The following is an 18,517-nucleotide window of genomic DNA, read 5'->3' as shown; positions in this document are numbered from 1 at the left end:
GACGCCGCCTCTGCGGGCTGCTCCCCCGGCGAGGTCCCGGTGGCCAAGTGCCCTTCTCTTAGGAGAAGTCCGAGGCGTGTGCTGCGGAGCCCCGCCCCGTGGCTCAGAAGCCTCCGATGCAGCAGGAGGCCCCGCCCCGCGGCTCAGAAGCCCCAGATGCAGCAGGAGGCCCCGCCCCGCGGCTCAGAAGCCCCTAGTGTAGCAGGAGGCCCCGCCCCGCGGCTCAGAAGCCCTTGATGTAGCAGTAGGCCTCCAGCGTGGCGAAGAGGATGTACAGGAGCCACAGGCTCACGAAGAGCCACGTGGTGGCCAGCTTGCAGCCGCGAGGGCCGCCCAGCTCCCCGCCCAGGTGCGGCCGCCGGCGGTACAGGAGCACGCTGATGCACACGAACGCGAAGATGGTGAAGAGGGTGACCGAGAAGGCCAGCGTGCCGGCGGACACGTAGAACTCCTGTCCCTGCAGGGCCCAGTAGATGGCGGCCACGGACCAGGCCAGGCCGATGCCCAGGAAGACGTTGATGGCGTTGCTGCCCGTGACGTTGCCGATGGAGGCATCCGAGTACCGATCCTGGATGGCGGCGGCTTTGCTGGCGAACATGTCTGCGAAAGGGAGAGACGGTGGGCGCTGGAGGGAACCTGACACGCGGAGGACCCCCCCCCCTTTGGTGTGTCCAAAAGGGCAGCTGGTGCCCCAGGCCGAGCTCAGCAAGGAGACGCAAGGCTCTGCCACTAACAGGCTGCGTGGCCTTGGACAGGTCACCTCACTTCTCTGGGCTTCAGGTTCCTCAACTGCTAGGGTCTGAATAAGGGCCTACGGGTCCTGATATTTACTCAGTGGGTTTGCTGTTCCCTTTGGATGATTTTTTTCAGGAAGGGGAGTTGGCCCAAGGAACCTTGGCATCCTGGGAAGCTGCTGAGGGTAGATGCCTGATTCTAACCATCACGCGGGGTATTAGCTCACATAACAGTCATGGCACAACGCCCCCAGACTCGGCATTGTGTTAGGGGGTGGATTTATGGGGGCAGAGGACACGCCAGGGAACCAGGAGGTACGGACTCAAGGAAGGCAGGGCTCTGCCTCTGTAGTTAGTATTTGGAGCACAGGGCCCTGCAAGCTGTTTGACTTTAGATGTTGGCATGGATTGTAGGCATTGGAAGGACTGTCAGGGACGTCTAGCCGCCCTTTGATTTCACAGGTAAGGAAAAGAAGGGTCAAGGAATCTACCCAAGACCACATGGGCAGTTAACAAGACATTTGGCCCTAAAGCCCTCATGGGAGGGCCCTTTGCATATCATCGCCCCAAAGATTTTAGGGCAAAGCCATGAAATCAGCACAGTGCATGACCGCATAACCTTTCTCAAGCACCTAGTGCTGCCAGCTGCTCCCTGCACCAACTGCAAGGACTTGGAAGTGTCCCAAACTCCCTCCTTGTCCTGGCTTGCCTCCTTGTTGCCAATTTTCTCAGATCTCCCAGAGAAAACCTCTTGCCTTTTCTTGACTCTGACCTTGCTTTTCCGCCTCTGATCCTCTGCAATTTCTTCCCACGTGTGTTCCTTTTTCCCCTGTGATAGTTCTGCCCCTTCCCCTCTGATAGTTCCAGTCCCTTGAGGCCTGGAGACCCGAGATCACAGGGTATCGCCTCCACAAAGCCTTCCATGGATCGTCTGTCTCATTTCCTACCCCCTGACACATTTCTGGTGAGAGCCAAGCCTCTGGCATCACTAATGGACAAATAATCCCACTGCTCTGTGCTGGGGTTTGGGGGTGAGGTTTTCCTCGAGTGTCCTGTCACTTCAGTTACCCTCCAGAGGGATTTATTCTCTTAGTCCAGTCAGGGTTTCCCTGGGTCCAGCCAGCGGAGTCCTGTCTGATGGGATTCGGCCTAACCCTCGTGGCAGACGATGTTCTCTCTTCTTTGCCGTGGCTGCAGGGAGGCTCCCTGGCAGGAGTTCGGGCTCAGACATCCCGGACACCCAGCTGAACTCAGTCGGGAGCCTGAGCTAACACAGCCCTTAGCCTGCTAACTGCTGCTTGTCATTCCAGCCCAGCTTATATTAGTCTCTCCTGCGAGCCATCCACGACGCAGCCCAGGCGCCCCTGCTCTATGCTTACACGGCACCTCTGCTCTCTTGTCGTCGAACTTACAGAGATGATTTCAATTACAGGAGTTGAGTGCAGTTTCTGCCACCAGCTGCTGCGCTCCACTCCGAGCAGGGAGCGCGCCTGCCTGCCTCCCATGACAGCCTCAGCAGCTAGTACGAGACTGCATCAGGCTCAGTACATATTTGTCTAAGGAATGAATAAATTCATGCCTGCTCCTGTTCGTCTTTGGGTGTTTATAAGAAAAGAGTAGGTAATTCATCATATGAAAGGACAAGAGCTCACTAAGCTTCCTCTCCTGTCCCGCCAGGAGACAGTTTGTACTCACAGGTGTCCTTCTAAGTGAGGAAGCCAAGAATGCTTGTGAACATTTCTACTGTGACATTCTCAAGTGGGCTAATCTTTAGTCTCGGCAGCTGCCAGAGTGAAGTGGGAGGAGAACATTACCTGTAGTCTTTGAATGACACTGTCTGTGGCCTTCAGAGCGTGTGGGGGTTAAAAAAGTGGGCCACTCACATGGGCAGCTGACTTAGCTCTGTGGGCCTCAGTTCTCTCATTTGTCATGTGGGGATAATGACGATCCCAATTACATAGGGCTTTGGTGAGCATTACAGAGGGAAAACATGTAAAGTTTATCCACAGTGCCAGACACATCAAAAGTGTTCAAGAAATGTTAGTAATATTATCATTAATCCCTTTGACTTTTGGGCTCGTTGGGGGCAGAGGCTCTGTTAAGCTCAGATCTGAGATAGTAAGGAAGATACTGAGGCACTTGGACCTGGTAATAATCTCTTTGCAAACCCAAGCACCCCTCACTCTTACCTGGCACAGAGGTGCCAAATGCCACAAAAACAACAGCCGTGACTGAGTCCTTGAGGCCAATGGTGCAGCCGAAGTGGGAGGCCAGGTCCCCGATTATGGCTGTGAGCATGCCAATGATGAGAATGGACACAACGAAGCAGGCCCAGCCATGGCAGTACTCTGTGGGGGGCACACAGGCAAACAGCACCTTCCAGAAGACCGTCAGAAAGTGCATGACATAGTCAAAGCAGGATGGCAGCCTCTCCTCCCCTGACTCATCCTCATCCTCGTCCCCTGCTGCAGACAAGATAAAACAGGGCCAGGGAAGGGCAGTGAGGTCAGATCCCCATTCACGGAAAAGTCAAGTCAACCCACATGGCAAGCATTCTCAGCTGGCACAAGATTCCAGCTCTCTCCTGAGCAGAGGGGTAGGCCAGGGCATGGGCGCCGGAAAACAGTGGGGAAAGGGGAACTGAGTGGGGTGCCCCACTGGTCAATGTGAACTCAGGGCACCTGAGAGGGTGGGAGGGAGAAGACAGTGGAATAGGGAGAGAAGGGAGAAAGAGAGAGGATAGGGGGAGACCACAAGAGGGACAAGGCAATGAAGAAGGGAGGACGGGGGAGCAGGCTGCCCTGGTTTGCCTGGGCGAAGAAAGGCGAAATCAGCTGCGTGTCTGCTCTTCCCTGGACACCGGCGGAGCGCCTCCCTAATTTTCCTGACATGCCTGCTGCGATAACCTCGTGGTTCTGGTTGCTATCTGTCCCCAGAGGGGCGGCTGTCATTCCAGATCATGTGGGCATACCAGGGAGCCAGTGCCATCCTCCCACCCTAACCCGTGGGACAGAGCAGGGCTGGGCCCCATTGTCCTTGGCAGGAAATGGGGGCCCGAGTTGCCCATTCAGCAGTCTGAGAGGAGAGGACGTGCTGAGGCCGCTGGCAGCTTGTCCAGGGCAAACTCCGTGATGTTTAACATGATCAGTGGAAGCCGGGGTTTTAAAGAGCAGGAGTTAGGACGCTTGAGTTCCCGTTGCAGCTTTGCCAGGAGGAGGATCTGTAAGCTGGGGTAAATCCCCTTTTATTTCTGAGCCTCAGTTCCCTTGTTTGAGAAAGGAGAGGGTTCGATGATGTGGCCTATAATCTGTTTATTGTCCCCTTAGGGGCAAAGTAAGGTCCTCAGATGGGGGTTTGGGGGGATCTGAGGCAGGCAACGTGAGCCGTGGGGCAGCAGCAGCCGAGGCCAGCCTCTCTTCCTGGCGGTACTTCTGCTCTGGCTCCGGGGCCTCAGGGATGTGACCCTGTGGGTTGCTATGACAACAAAGCCTCATGAAAACAGACGAGGCCAGTGGAGCTGGGCAGTATGAGGTGGTCTCCGTGGTGCCAGGAGGCACTATGGGCGGTGGTGGAGAGCCCTCGTCTGGGGCCCTGGCTGTGCTGTGGGTCACCACTGAGGGAGCCGGTCAGTGAATGGCCAAGGAGATGTCTGGAATCATCCAGGGTAGAGGTTTGTCAGTGCCGATGTGGAGAATTTACAAACTCTGGACCCCCACGTGTCTAATCAGAACAGTCCCCCAGTTTACAGAAAAGGAGGACCAAAATAATGAGAGGAAGGAATGATGGAAACCAGAATTTAATGAGTTTAATGGCACTGGACTCCACCATTCTGCTTTGCTGAGAAAGGTCAAAATCGTTCCCTTCTTGAATGAGGAAATTAAGGTGGAGGGAGGGCAACTTGTCCCAGGTCACACAGCAGAGCCAGAATTTGAAACTGGTGATAGTCATGCTCTTCTAGGGACCCCATGATTCTTCTCCAAAGTGACCTGGTACAACAGGCCAACTGCAAGGACTACAGCTGGGACACAGAGGACTTCCCAGAAATTGGTAGCTGCTGATGGGGCTGTGTTCTCCCTTCTCTGGTGTTGCCTGCTTCTCTCAGCAAGGCCAGTGTCCATCTTGAGACCCTCTTACCTGCACTGACAGTGATGGCCTCCATGAACTGGTCCCTCCAGGAATGGGTCCCCACAACCGTGGCCAGGTTTGTCTTCTTGATCAGTTTGTCCACCGTATTCTGTCAGGGAGATAAAAACTTGGAATCATGAGGTTAGAATGCTCAGAACTGTTGAGGAGTCTGGCGCTTCAAGGGAATAAAAGATGTCTTGCATTCCAGGCGTAGCCACATGGGTCTGGGGGTAATGGCCTTGGATGATATCTTCTGGGTCAGTCTATTTCCCTTTTCTTTGGTTGTGATGGTGAATATTGGAACTTAGAGCAATACAATAGAGCATAACAGTAATGATGCCAATAAACCTTGCCCCAGAGTAGTAAATTTTAGAATCTTTGTTTTTAAAATACAGTTAAGCAATAGTGATAAGACATACAGGGGCTTCATAGCCCATTTATTCCATTTGTTATGTTTCCTTCTAATATTCCTAGACTCTAAATAGCCAGCACTATTCGTTCCATGTTATAAATGGGGAAACTGACAGTGGGTAAGTGATTTGTTCACTTTCAACTTCATATATTCAGTGGTGAAATTGGAACAAAACTTCAACCTCCCACCGCATTACTCTATTAGTCAATTAGATCTCACTTATGGCCTGACCTTGAACTCAAAGGACTCTTCAATGATGACCTCTAGTTTGGGGTGTTCGCCCAGTACTGGCTTTCCCATTTCTGCTATCCTCTTGGCCTCCTCTTCCTCCACAGTCAGCTTCCTGTCTGTCACCTCTGCAACAAAACAAAATCAGACTAGCTTTAGCATGCTCACCACTCCCTAGGAGTCTAGAGCTCAGTGCATTAGGCATGGGCAATGGGCACAAAGCAAACTCCTCTCAAGAGCAGGGACTTCAGGCACTTTTTAGTGTCCCTTTCTACAACGTGCTGAACGTTTTATGACCATCAGACCATGAAAGGGTTCCCTGCAGTCCTGTGATAAGCATTCCTATTTCCATTGTATAACTGGGTAACCAACCTGACCCAAAGACTTTCCAAGAAATAGCACCTAGTGAAGTCCCCAAGTCATCTGGTGAGATATTGGAGAGTTGGGAACAAAAGCGTCTAACAATTTTGAATTCTTGGGCCTGATTGTTCAACTACTTGACATCAAAGTTTGTGGAGTTCAGAACCACATGTTAATTCAAAGGGTATATCTCTTGGTTCCTGTTAACATCTGTTTCCAACACCGCTGGGACTGTGCCCTTTACAGAGGAAAAAGGAGGAATATCTACACCCCATACAAGTGAATGTTAGCCTCACAGCGAGAAACTTGGAAGATTTCCTGAAAGGTTTCCTGATTTTCCAATGAAAGATCCCTAGGATTTCTGTAGGACCCAGGCACATTTCTTCTGGAACAGAAATACTCATTCAATCAAAACCAAAATGAAGCTCTTCCTTTACTTTTTTTTGAGGCATTCCCTTGGTTCATTTACCAGAGGTCCCTTCTCACGTTGAATGGTGGGAAAATTTTTCCACTTCAGCTGGTGAGTCCACTTTAAGACCACTTCACCACGAAGGCATGTTTTCTGGATTAGAGTGAAATAGAGATTGAATCTTTTTATTCCCCTTTGATTAAAAAATTGCTCTTGGCAGCCTGTTTCTTTTGGAGATCATTTAAACATCTTTTCTTCCAAGTCCACATTCTTACATGCAATTAATTCTTTTATTCAGTTCCTTAATTGCTTTCAATCCACACAGTGAATGTCCTATGGGAATCCTTTAGTCCTTGGATAATCTCAAGGACAAACTGGGTCAGAGGCGAAGGAGGTCTTCTTTTCTGTCTAACTTGGGAACCAGTGAAGCGTAGGGATGGGTGAGACTCGAGCTCTTGAAGTTGCAAGGAAAGGAATTCACTGGAAAGACGATAAGCCAAGAGTCTAAGTTACCAGAGAGGCTGTTTTATATAAGGATTTTCTTAGTTGTCCTGAATGAAGATGGTAAGAAAGTATGTGGAGGATTCCTTAGCTGGCTGTTTCATTCAGTGCTTCTGGCACCAAACACAGAAGGCAATCCCAAAATGTTTGGGAGCTGTCCGTGGTGCTGTCCTCCCGCTAGTGTTGGTGACAGCTTTCAGAAGAAATTATTTCTCAAGGATCAATGTCCTGTCTATTTCGAAGTAAGCAGATACCCTCTAGCAGCCTAACTTTATTTAATCATTGATTCTGAGTCTTTTATTCTTTAATTATGAAGGTAAATCTGGGTACACCTAGGGTTCTGGCTATGATGTCAGTGATCCTAGAAGCCAGACTGCAAGCCACTCTGAGAAAAAGCCTTCAGAAAAAGACTTATAGATTCCTTAAAAGCAAGGTTACTTTTTCCCTCTACTTGTAGATTTTGGCACCATATCACAATGGCTATCCTACCAGGGACAGTATTATTCTACTCCTCCCTTCCCGATGCCCCCATGTCATACTTTACATGTGCCGCAAGAACTTTATACCAATATAATGAGCTCTCCAGTGACATATAAATGTACCTGTCTAACCCCTTGTCTAGCTATCAGTCTGGCACTATATCCATCTGGCAGGATATTGATCTACCTACTGACCTGTCCACCCCTGTGGTGACAGTCAGTTTTTCCATCTAGCTTTTTGCAAAAATCTCTTTGACAAATACCAATCCTCTATCTTTGGATCTCCCACAGCCCCACAGAGGTACTCCATATATATCGGTTAAGTGATTGATTCACAGGCCTTTAAATCAACTCTGATTCAGTGTCTTGGTTTGGTAGTAATTCCTGCCTTTTTCTATTTTTGTAATGATCATTCCTTTACATTGAAATTAATTCCTTGAGAGAGTGACAAATCTCAAATCTAAAAGACCATAATGATTGTGATAGCTTGTTTATGTAACTCCTCAGAATTTCAAGTGAAGAGAATAAATGATAGGTGATTTTTATATTTGGACTGACTGAACAAACTCTCAGAGCTCAGAAAAGGGGGAGGGGTGGGGAGAGAGAGAGAAAGAGAGAGAATATGAATAGGATGAAAGATCAAGCAAATATTGGAGGAACAAAGAGCTTGCCAGGCCAGACAAGAATAGATTGCTGTGAATGCTCTGCAGGTATCCTCAGAAAGAAATGGGGCGATGCAGCTGGTGCTCTCACTCCCGGGTCCCTGAACTTAGTGGTGTATCTCAGAATGAACATAGTTACTCTCCATCTTTCACCACCAGGCATTGTTAATCATGTTTGCCTGTCCACCCAGGAAAATTCAAACAAGAATTTGAGATTTCCAGTGAATTTTAAGTCCAACCATGGGCTCCTAGATGAACAGTTTACAGGCTGAAAGATCTAGAAAATGATACCTTCTTTTCCTATTTTAGCTTCAATTGGTATTTTTGCAAGTATGTTAAAAGTACGAGAAAGCCTAAATTAAATCACAGTCTTTGTTGTGTATATATGTGTGTGGTTGGTGGTGGGGGTGGGTAGAAGCAAGAGTTGGAACAAAGAAGCCCAAATACCTTCTCAGGCAAGAAGGTAAGTGAAGTGGAAAAGGAATTCCCAATGCTATGTCATCAATACCCTGGGGGAATAGTGGAATAAACGGGGTCAGAGGTAGTTCTTATCCTGTTGGCATAAAGAGGAAGCAAATGGCCAAGGAAGCTGGAATCACTTTTTTTTTTCAGAAAGAAAAAATGTAGGGGGTTACCTATTTTTATTGTTGTTATTGTTTAAAGGCTTCAAGGAGGTCAATGTCCTTAATATATATATTGCCCCTTCTCAAAACCAGGGTGCAGCCTACATGTAATTTTGAATACCAGTGAATTCTGTAAGATGTTTTGTCTCTTGAATGCTCTTAAATTTTTTTATATGTTCAAAGAGCTGATGAATCTAAAGTGTTATTTTAAGTTATATTGAGACATCTTGTATAGCTCACTCTGCCAGCACCGAGAGTTAGGGTATTGCTGATATGCTGGAAATGCTTTCCTCTCTGCTCACAAAGTGGGATGTTGTTTATGATCTCATTCCACTGATGCAAGCATACATTCAGAGAAGGTGTACATCCTACAACAGAACCTAGATTCTGCATGAGAATATGTCCAAAATAAATTCTCCAAAATTTCTATTTCCAGCCAGATAATTGTCCCCACCACCCATAATATCCTAATCCTTCTTCGTGTTCATGGCACATGTGACTTTAAGGGTCAATGACAAATGAACCAAAGTTCTAGCAATTTAGGTCTCGGCTGTAATGAGATGGAAGATCTCCAGGATCAGTAAAATTCCAGATTCTTTCAAAATTGCTTTTCATGTTCTCACAGCAGCTCCTGATTATTTTCCCCTGGTTCCCTCAAGATGAACATATTTTCTTTCAAATCCCATCATGATCCCATTAGGAGATTCAGCTCTGACTCTCACCCTCTCTTGCCCTACCTACAACATGAAATGACAGTTGAATTAAGACTCAAGAGAAGTCTATGAACCACTGTCTATTTGGTAAGTTTCAACTCTCTTCCTGGTCCAAGAGAGGACAGGCTCTGCCTTCACCCACATCCGCTGACAGAAGTGATACTCAAAGAATTGTCTCCTTCCTCACAATTACTTCAAGTGGGGAAATAAACCTCTCGGTCCTTAGAAGAACTTGTCAGGTTAGCTTGAGCCCGCAGTTCCCATTAAATAAATCAAAGGACATTGATCTTAAACTAAATAATGGCACTGGCGAGAAGTAGAAAAGAGGGGGCAAGACACCTCTTACCTGGAGACAACAGGAGCGCTGTTTGCAAATGGATACCAGACAAGGGGAAGAAAGAAAAGGAAAGAGCATTAAGGTTCCATCTTGAAAGTATCCCCAGGCTTTGTGGTTGCAGTAGGATAAGGGAAGCAGGGAGCTTAGTGGGTGAGAGCTCTGCAGCCACATGCAAGAGGCAGCATTTGGACATGCGCAGCACGGCAAGAGGTATAAGCCACTGGAGGGACTGCTGAGCACCGCAGCCCTGCCGCCGGACTTTCCCCACACCCTTCCTACAGCTCTGGGGGCTAGGGGAAAAGGAATGAGGATGGGAAATCCATGTGAGTGGAGCAGAGACAGAGTTGGTCATTCGTGATCTTCTAAGAAATCAGGTTATCGTATCCATTCTGTAAAGGAAGGAGGATCCGGTGACCATGAAAACTGTATCGTGTAGCTGGTTTATCAGTGAGGAATATGACGCTGGGGCTTGAATAGGAGTTCAGGATCCTGAGCAGCGGCCTACACGAATAGAACGGTACTCAGTCCTGTGTCTTCAATCCCTAACCTTATAACCAGATCGCACTTAGCTTCCCAGTGCCCAGAACACTTTCTTGGCACAAATAGCTTCCTGGCTAACACGTTGGCCAGAACTTTGAGTTCCCCTCAAAGAAGGACCTCATGACAAGGTTAATTTCTGCAAAATGTTTTCTTTGAATGGTTTATCTGTTTATAGATACAGCCTGGAGGTTCGGGTAATACCTTTTTGTACTACCTGTGCTGAGCAAGTCCCTGCAACTAGTAGGTGTTCAGCAGAGATTTCGTTTTTTGCCTTCTATTTTGGCAATTGTATTTTGTAGAGATCCTGTGGTGCTGTGTCTCTGGATGGTGGTGTTTTTGTTCCAGAAGGACAGGCTAAATAGGGCCCAGGTATTCTTGACCAGAGAAACGGTCATACAGAAAGCTCTTTGTAGATGGGAGGTGACAAATAATCAGGCCCCTATGTGGGCTGGGAAGCTGAGTTAGACATACTTAACACAGGGCATCCTTAGCCCCCGATCTATACTTATGCTAAAAAATTCTTGTGACATACCACATTTTCCTCTCAATGGTGTCTCAGCACAGCCCCGCACTCCCTGGCTCTTTTCAAATAAAAGTCTGGGAATATCCCACCACATACTCCTGGTACAGCTGGTGACTGATGGTGCTGAGGAAGGAGCGGGGGTGGTGTCTGTGAATTGTTTCTTCTGAAAATCTCTAGGAATGCAACTCGGGCCAGTGAGCCAACATCTCAGAGTCACAACCACTGAAGACACATGTGGATTGAGAATTTTTATGGCATATAAGCAGAGCAAACAGCAGTTGACTTTTTCTGGTTTCTCCCATATGGAATTCCAAGGGGTAATTGAGTAAATCTCCTTGCCACATGGAGATGATAGATAGATAGATAGATAGATAGATAGATAGATAGATAGATAGATGATAGGAAGAGAGCGTGTTCATTCTGCTCCTTCTATGGATCTGCGCAAAAGCAGAGCCCTTCCTGGCCCCCAAGCTAGAAGGGAAACCAGAAACCCGAACATATCAGTGAACCCAGCTAGGCCAGACAAGGGGTACCTCTTCCAAAAAGGTCCCTGCTGCCCTGGTTTTCACTCAGAAGTCCCTCCCAACCCCAGGATCATCTCTATCACAATGAGAGGGCTTGCAGTCAGCTGGAATCGTACCATTCTCTGGTCATTGTCTACATGAATTTGAGACTTTCCACTTAGCAGTTATAGATGGGTCAGCGAGATCCAGATAGGCCAATTCTGAGTGACATAATACCTCCAGGGTGTTTTTCCTGCTGCTGATGATGAGAGAATCTGCAGCTGAACTTTCCCCTGTATTGATCCCCAGGGTCAGGTGAGCATCATTTATCCCTGCTCAGACACCCCAGGGACATGCAGGAAATAGCATAGCTCTGTGAATAATTGGAAGCATCTGGGAGCTTGTCAGGGTGAGCCCATTGATGTGGTAAGAGGGGGCACAGACAGGCCCTATGACTGGGGGAGCGTGCTTTCCTTTCCACGTGAGGCTCCCAGCATCCAGGCCCAACAGCCTTGACCATGACGCTCGGCGTTGCCCTCAGATGTCTACTTTTGGACTCCGGCACTTACTCTACACCAGGGCAACCATGTTTCCTATTCATCCTCCCTTTTCCCTCCTCTAGCTTATCTGCAGCATTTAATCTCACCTCTAAAGTCTGTTTTGTTTGCCAAGAATAGATTCTGCTATCTCAAATACAGTCTTTTTTTTTTTTTTTGGTAACGCAATTGTCATTTGACCATGCAAAGTCTATGCTGCTCTGAATGCCTAAGACTCTCCCATGCAGCAGTGATAATGAAAAGCTTTCTACTGTACTGCTTCTCACTCTGAGAACAGCAGGGAATTCTGAAAATCAGGATGGGTTTTCATTTGATTCTGAGTCTAGACAATCCAGTTGTATGACCTTTCACCTTATGGTCTAATGCCAAAATATGAGAAGATGTGAAGAAACTGAAAATAGACAATAGACCAGGAGGTCAGAAAATGTGCATATTTCCTATGGGCACCTTCCATCTTGGTATCTTGGTCACTGGGAAGACCTGGAGGATTCTTGCCTTCTCACCTACTCACTCCCCAGGACTAGGCTCCACTAGGACTTTGCTGACGTCTCCTTGGACAAAGAGTCCAGGGCAAAAAAAAAAGGGGGGGGAGGGATCCTCAAATGGGGAATAGCCAAAGGCATTTGCATTTGGCCAAGTCTCTTGAAGGGCACAAGGTGTATCTTAGGTCACTCCCTGTCCTGCTGTTGATCAGGGTTTATTGGGGAGACAGAAAAGAAAAGAGAGGCCTCTTTACTGGTGGAATAAAGTCATGGATGAACTTTTAACCCATTCTTCTTGTCTGGAGCCACTGCCTTCTTTCCAGCTACCCTGAATGATCTTTTGTGCTGGTTTCATTTGCTACGAGACGATGGAAATTGATAAAGCTAGTTTACGATGGCCTTAGGTGTCTGCGGCGTCCAACCAATCATGAAGAGGTAGGTGGATTAAATGCACAAGGGAGGTGGGAATGAAGGAGGGCAGGTGTTGAGGCAACTTCTGAGAATATTCTCAGTGGTAGTAACTGCAGCATTGGCAGAAACACAATCTAAACAATGGAACTAGAGATTTCCCCCCCGCACTCCGGCAATCAGGCTCATGGCGGCATCCTATCAGGTGGCAAGGAGAAGATGAGTAATGGAAGATGGAGAGGGCTTTTGCTTCTAGAACACTAGGCATGTCCAGACCTGGGTGGACACAGAACTGGTCAGATCTGCAGAGAGAGTCCCCAGAAGACAGTAAGAACTGATCAATCATACCTGTCGATAAGCCTTTAGGAGTATAGTTGCTGAATCTCTTAGATCTGTCCTTGAATGAAAGGCTTTATGCTGCTCTTTGTCATGTGAATGTGAAACAGTTGTAGAGAATAATCACCCTTTTTTGACAAACAAGTGGGTCTCACTGTTCCATCCTCCATGAGGCTCCCAGAAGCATATCTCTCCTGAAGGGGAGTGTGAATGTCCTCTTGGTATTTCCCAACATATATTCCTCCAACATTTTTGAAGTAGTGGTTTCCAATCATTTTTCTTCAAGGGAAGAAATCTTTCCTTACATCTTCCTTGGTTGCAACATAATCAGTCCCTTAGGAATGGAACCCTAGCAGGTATTCCAAGATGCATGTCTTGAGGAAGGGAGGAGATGAGGCCACTCCTCTGGTGTGGGATGAGGGTTATCTTGGGATCTGGGTGATACACCTATTTGCAGATGTCAAGCAAAGGCAGGCTTCTGTGAACTGTGTTGTTTCTCAGGGATCAACACCAACTACACCATCTAGAGGCCCTTCTCCTATTGGAAAACGCATAAGTCAATACTCTGGGCCCTCCCAATGTCAGTCCTTTTCCAGGGCTCTCTGGCTGTGGAGATGCCCATATCTGAAATTATTTGCTTCTTTTTGCAGATTCCCAATTTTCTGCTTTAGGGATTGCATGGTCCTAAAGCAGCCTGAACAAAGTTCTTTATCTTGGGCTAGGAATAAAGGTAGAATGAGATGGGCTGGGTGTCAAGGAGAGGAAGAATACTTCAGGACTCCAGATCATATGACTACCTCAGAAGCCAGCTCTGTCTCAGAGAGGTCTCAGAAGCTGCGGCCTCTGACATTTGGTATACCTTTTCATACCATGATCTCCCCAACTGTGAAATAGTCAGATAAAACACTTACCTCCATGAAGGGCAGAGGGGACTATGAACCACTCTGCAAGTGAATAACCTGCCAAGCACTCAAGGAAGGTTGGGGAATGCAGCAGAAAACTGTATAAGCATCATTGCAGCATGGGCCCCGGCCCCCATCCCAGACCCTTCCCCCATTCAATCCAGGCTCGATGGTGAGGGGTGGGAGGGGAAGAAGGCAGGGAAGGGGCACAGACATGCATGGCATCACATTCCTTTCGTTTTCTTCTCCCCACCCACCAAGGAGTTTCCACATTTACGGGTTCCATGTATATGTAGGGGCTGCGGGGGAGAGTGCGGGGACGGTGGTGATCGGATCATTGGAGCACAAGGTAGAAGGAAGTAACTCAGTAGGGTAATGAGGAGTTGAGGCTGCAGCGCTGTCCGGAAGGTGGGAAAGGAGGACTGGGGAATCAGCTAAGGCTAAGAAGGCAGAGATGACACCGAAACAGGGTGAGAGCGAGAATACAGGAGGGAAAAGAATAAAAAAGTCCGTTGGTCAAAAAGAGGAAAAAGGAAAAGGGAAGAAAATGGGGGGAGAAAAAACAAGGTTGCTTTTGGTTGCTGGTGCTTTTCAGTTTAAATTTTTTTCTTTCTTTTTGTTGTTGTTGTTTTATTTTGTTTGGTTTTTTAAAGAATCTCACACCTGATATTCCACGTTCCATCCATTTCGGTTCACCAAGGACAATGAAGAAATTCTCTTGCCTTTCGTATTCCTCCTCATCTACTATTTTAACCCTTATGGTTTTCCTGTAGGGACAACAAGAGAGAGAGTGTGTCGACTGGGTCGGTAGATTGGTTGGTCATTTGGAGCACAGCCTTTAAAATCATTCCCCATCACTCCTGGCACATGCAGCCCGGTCCCGCCATGGTGGCATCTGACAGGACTATGGTGGATTGTATTTTTTCTCCTATTAAAAACAGTCTCAGCTTTTCTTGTCTCCTTGGTCATAGTTTCCTTATGGGTGTGAAGGAAAGGGAGCCAGGAGGCAAGGAAAAGTGGGCAAAGGAAGGGTTCCAGGAGGACAGGAGGGAAAGGGGAAGGACATGGGGTTGCTGGTGGGCAAGAGTCAGTTTAGATCCGGCCGCTGGTTAGTAGGAAGTGAGTTGGGCAGCACATTCCATTGGGTGTCACATGGTAACTGGCATTTCTTCGGGAAGCAGGGTCTTTCTCCAACGGGAAATATGCCAATAATACCTAGCTCAGGGCTCGTTTCCCTTCCTGTGTCTGCACTCACTTATTTTGTGAGCCTCATAAAGAAAACTTTAAAAGTAAAGTATTTATGAGCAAGGGAAATGAGAGAGAGAGAAAGGAAGGCAGAATTCTAGTATCTTCGTCATTCTTGATCTCAGGGCTTCGGTAGTGGGAACTAAAATAAGTATGTATTAACCACGATATGATACAGGACTCCTTTCATATTTACAGCTGATGCACTCCTAGGAAAATGTAAAGAAAATGATACATCATCAAATTCTAAATCACCTCTGTCCTTCTGTCACATAGGGCTGATATGTCCCAAAGCTGGCTTCCTTCAATGCTGATTATCTGGGGCCTGGGGAAAACGGTGAAGGAGGTTTCTGTTCATTTCTGGGCATCTCAACAAAGCATTGTGTCTTTTAAAAACAAATCATCCAGGGAAGCAAAGTTTCTTTGAAAATCACTCCCCTCTAGAGACTGGCATGAGGCTGGCTCAGGTCAACTGTCACTGGAGAGGTTGCTATGGGGGCCTGGATGATCCCCATCTTGGTCCTTCATGGAACCACGGTGGGGTTGGCAGGTCCCAGTAGTGAGCCATGATTGGTATTTTCTTCTTGCTTTGTCTTTGGCCTGGGACCTAAATGCTCTCTAAAGGGCAAAGAGGTGCTAAGAAACGATAACCTAAAATGTCTAATGAGAGCCTCTGATGCTCCTCTTCCCTTCTGAAGTCACGTTCAGCTTTGCTATCTGCAAAGTGGCAGACTGGTCTGAGGTGGTTTGCTGGACACAAGATTGGCTGTGCATTTGTGTTTTGTGTGTGTGTTTCACAAGTACACTTTTGGTTACCCTTTTTGGCACTATTTTGGACACCTTTACATACCTTGCTCAGTAGACAAAAGACAAAGCTAAACGCCTGTCAAGAAGAATTTTCTAGAACTTCTCCCTAGGCCCTTGATATGGAACCTGGGGCTACCCAGGGGCTGTGAGCCTGGCAGTTTTTCCCCTGCAGGGACTCTGCTGTGGGTTAGGAATGGGGGCTCTGTGGCCAAGGGCCTGGCCTGAGGGACATGACTGATGGCCCTGCCAGGGAAGGAACATTGCCCCTGAATCCTGGCGGCTCCTCTGGACACAGATGGTCTGTCCAGAAGAGGATATTCTGACTTGCCTGTCGTAAGTCTAGGGTGTGTGGGGTCATTTCCGTTGAGGGCAAAGGCTCCCTCTACTCTGAGAAACCCTGTGACCTCGTGGGAAAGCTTCCACTCAAGTCAGAATCCCCTCTCCCACCATTCTAACTCTCTGCCACCACACCTAGATGTTCTTTGCAGGGAAAACAGAGTCCAGCAGGTAGGTCTGTGACTGAGACCGCAAACTCAAACCTATACTTTCAGCTCAATCAAGGTCACAAGAGAAACACACTTTGTTAGCAGGATTATGGCAGAAAAGATGGCTCCTAACGCCTGCTCTGGGGAATGGGATGAACCACAAATAGAACCCAAATCCAAACACATTGATTGCCAACGTCTGGGAACTAGAAGCTTAGCCCTGAGAATAGCTGCCCCGTGGGAATCTGTGCTGAGCACCTAGGCCAGTTTCCAGTGCGGCCCTCCTGCCTGGTGCTGTGCTGAGTGGTCTTTTTCTTTCCTGGAAAGCCATCCGGGAGAAGCAGAGAGCCCCACATATGATACTCTGGGCTCGGGCTGACTCTCTCCCGCTCTCTCTCCCCCACCCTGTGTTTTTCCCATATCCATTTCTCCAACCCACAAAAATTGATTCCTGAACATCCCTCTTACGGATACCATGTGACAGGCTGGCAGGTGTTAGGGCAGAGCTGGGATCAGAGAGAGGAGAGGGGAGAGGTGGAAAGAAAGGAAACGAGAGAACAAGAAAGAAAACAAGGGGACGTGGACTAGAGAGGCAGAAGAAAGGGGAAGAGAAGACAAACAGACTGGAGAAAGGAAGAACCAGAAGAGGAGAGGAGAGAAGAATGTTAGCGTTAGTGTGGAGGACAGGGTACTACACCTTTCTGAAAACTCATATCCACCATGCGGGGCCCATCATCTCAATGAAGTAATTCTTGTTTTTCTCATACGCCTCATCATCAATTACCTTGATGTGAATTGTTTGGCTGTGGATGGAAAAATAAGTATCATAAGCAAGGAGCAGATTGGGGTGGGGGGCAAGCCAGCCAGGAGGAGGAGCAGGAAGAGTAGGAAACAGTGAAAAGATCCAGAAAGGTCCAAGTGTGCCCCCCTTCTGGGCTCCCTGGGCTCCTCTTAGGCTTTGTGTGGCTTCGTGGAACAGTCAGACTCGAAGGCTGGAAAGTCAAAGGTTCTGGGTTCTAATCTTGGAGATGCTACGTGACCTTGGACAAAGAATGTAACGGATACACAAACAGGTTCAATAATGCTTACACCATCCCAGGGCGGTTGTGACAGCAACGAAATCATATACATATAATGGCTCCATCATCTAGGTCCTCTGTAATGTTTGCTTCCTTCTTCTGGCTTTGGGGATAGCGAGAATTTTTTTTTTTAATTTTTTGACTTTTGAAATCAGCTGGTGTTGGTCTGAAAGGCTTATGTTATAGAAAGGACATGTATGGGGGGCCCGTTGGCCTGTGGGAGTCTTGCCTGGACATAGAAGGACTTCTCCCTTTCTCTGTGGCAGCAACGACCACGGGGGAAGCCAGGAGGGCCATGCAGCTCAAGTCACACATTCTGGTAACACACGAGGGGCTTCAGAAGCTACACGCTACTTCCAGATGAGCCCTGCAGCCACAGGGGCGCGTGGACAGGATCGCAGGAACTCTAGGGCGCTCCGAGTCACAGTTACCTTACAAATCCTACAACGACCTTGTGACCAGCACAATTACACGATCTTTATGTTAAAAGGTGCTTTGTTAAACAATGAAAAATATGAACCAATTTTAGTAGTCCCGATTTCCATTTTTCTTTCCTTTCCTTCTTCCCTCCTTCCTTCCTTCCTTCCTTCCTTCCTTCCTTCCTTCCTTCCTTCCTTCCTTCCTTCCTTCCTTTTACTAGGAACTTTAAAAACAAAGATAGACCTGGGCCTCTTCCAACCTTTGCTTAATAATGGGGACAATTCAGGACCAGACTCCAGTTGAGGCCTCTCGCAGAGGCCGTGGGACACTGCTGGAGGGGTATGCACGGAGCTGAGTCTCCCCACAGCAGAGGGACTTAGGGACACACGCGGCAGCCCTGTCCAGCTGCCCATGGGCATGCACCTTCTCAGACGTGGGTGGCCGCAGGCCTGCCCTTTGTAGAGGAGGCTGAGGCCTTCAGTACCTGCCTTATATATATATGTACATATATATATATATGTACATGTACCCCAAGCGTTCCCAAGTCACCGTGAAGAGTGTTGGATGCCTCCAGAGCTTCCTTTGCATACACTTTTGAACCTAGAGAACCAAACGTGGGCCTGTGGCTCCCGAACTGAATGAATAGC

General features: G+C 47.9%; 1 protein-coding gene across 1 annotated transcript in view; it reads right to left on the bottom strand.

Annotated features, from left to right (window-relative positions):
• Positions 1-223: 223 nt before the first annotated feature.
• SLC8A3 (solute carrier family 8 member A3) overlaps positions 224-18,517 on the bottom strand; it is a 116,344-nt gene continuing 98,050 nt past the window's right edge. The window contains 7 exon segments of the mRNA XM_008703142.2: positions 224-600; positions 2,924-3,199; positions 4,869-4,968; positions 5,503-5,627; positions 9,593-9,610; positions 17,069-17,104; positions 17,107-17,174. Of these exon segments, the coding sequence (XP_008701364.2) occupies positions 224-600; positions 2,924-3,199; positions 4,869-4,968; positions 5,503-5,627; positions 9,593-9,610; positions 17,069-17,104; positions 17,107-17,174 (1,000 nt within the window).

This window comes from Ursus maritimus, unplaced genomic scaffold, assembly GCF_017311325.1.
Source record: "Ursus maritimus isolate PB19 unplaced genomic scaffold, ASM1731132v1 scaffold_25, whole genome shotgun sequence".
Lineage (NCBI taxonomy): Eukaryota > Metazoa > Chordata > Mammalia > Carnivora > Ursidae > Ursus > Ursus maritimus.
The sequence above is the reverse complement of the archived record's forward strand: the minus strand, read 5'-3'. Positions and strand labels throughout refer to the sequence as shown.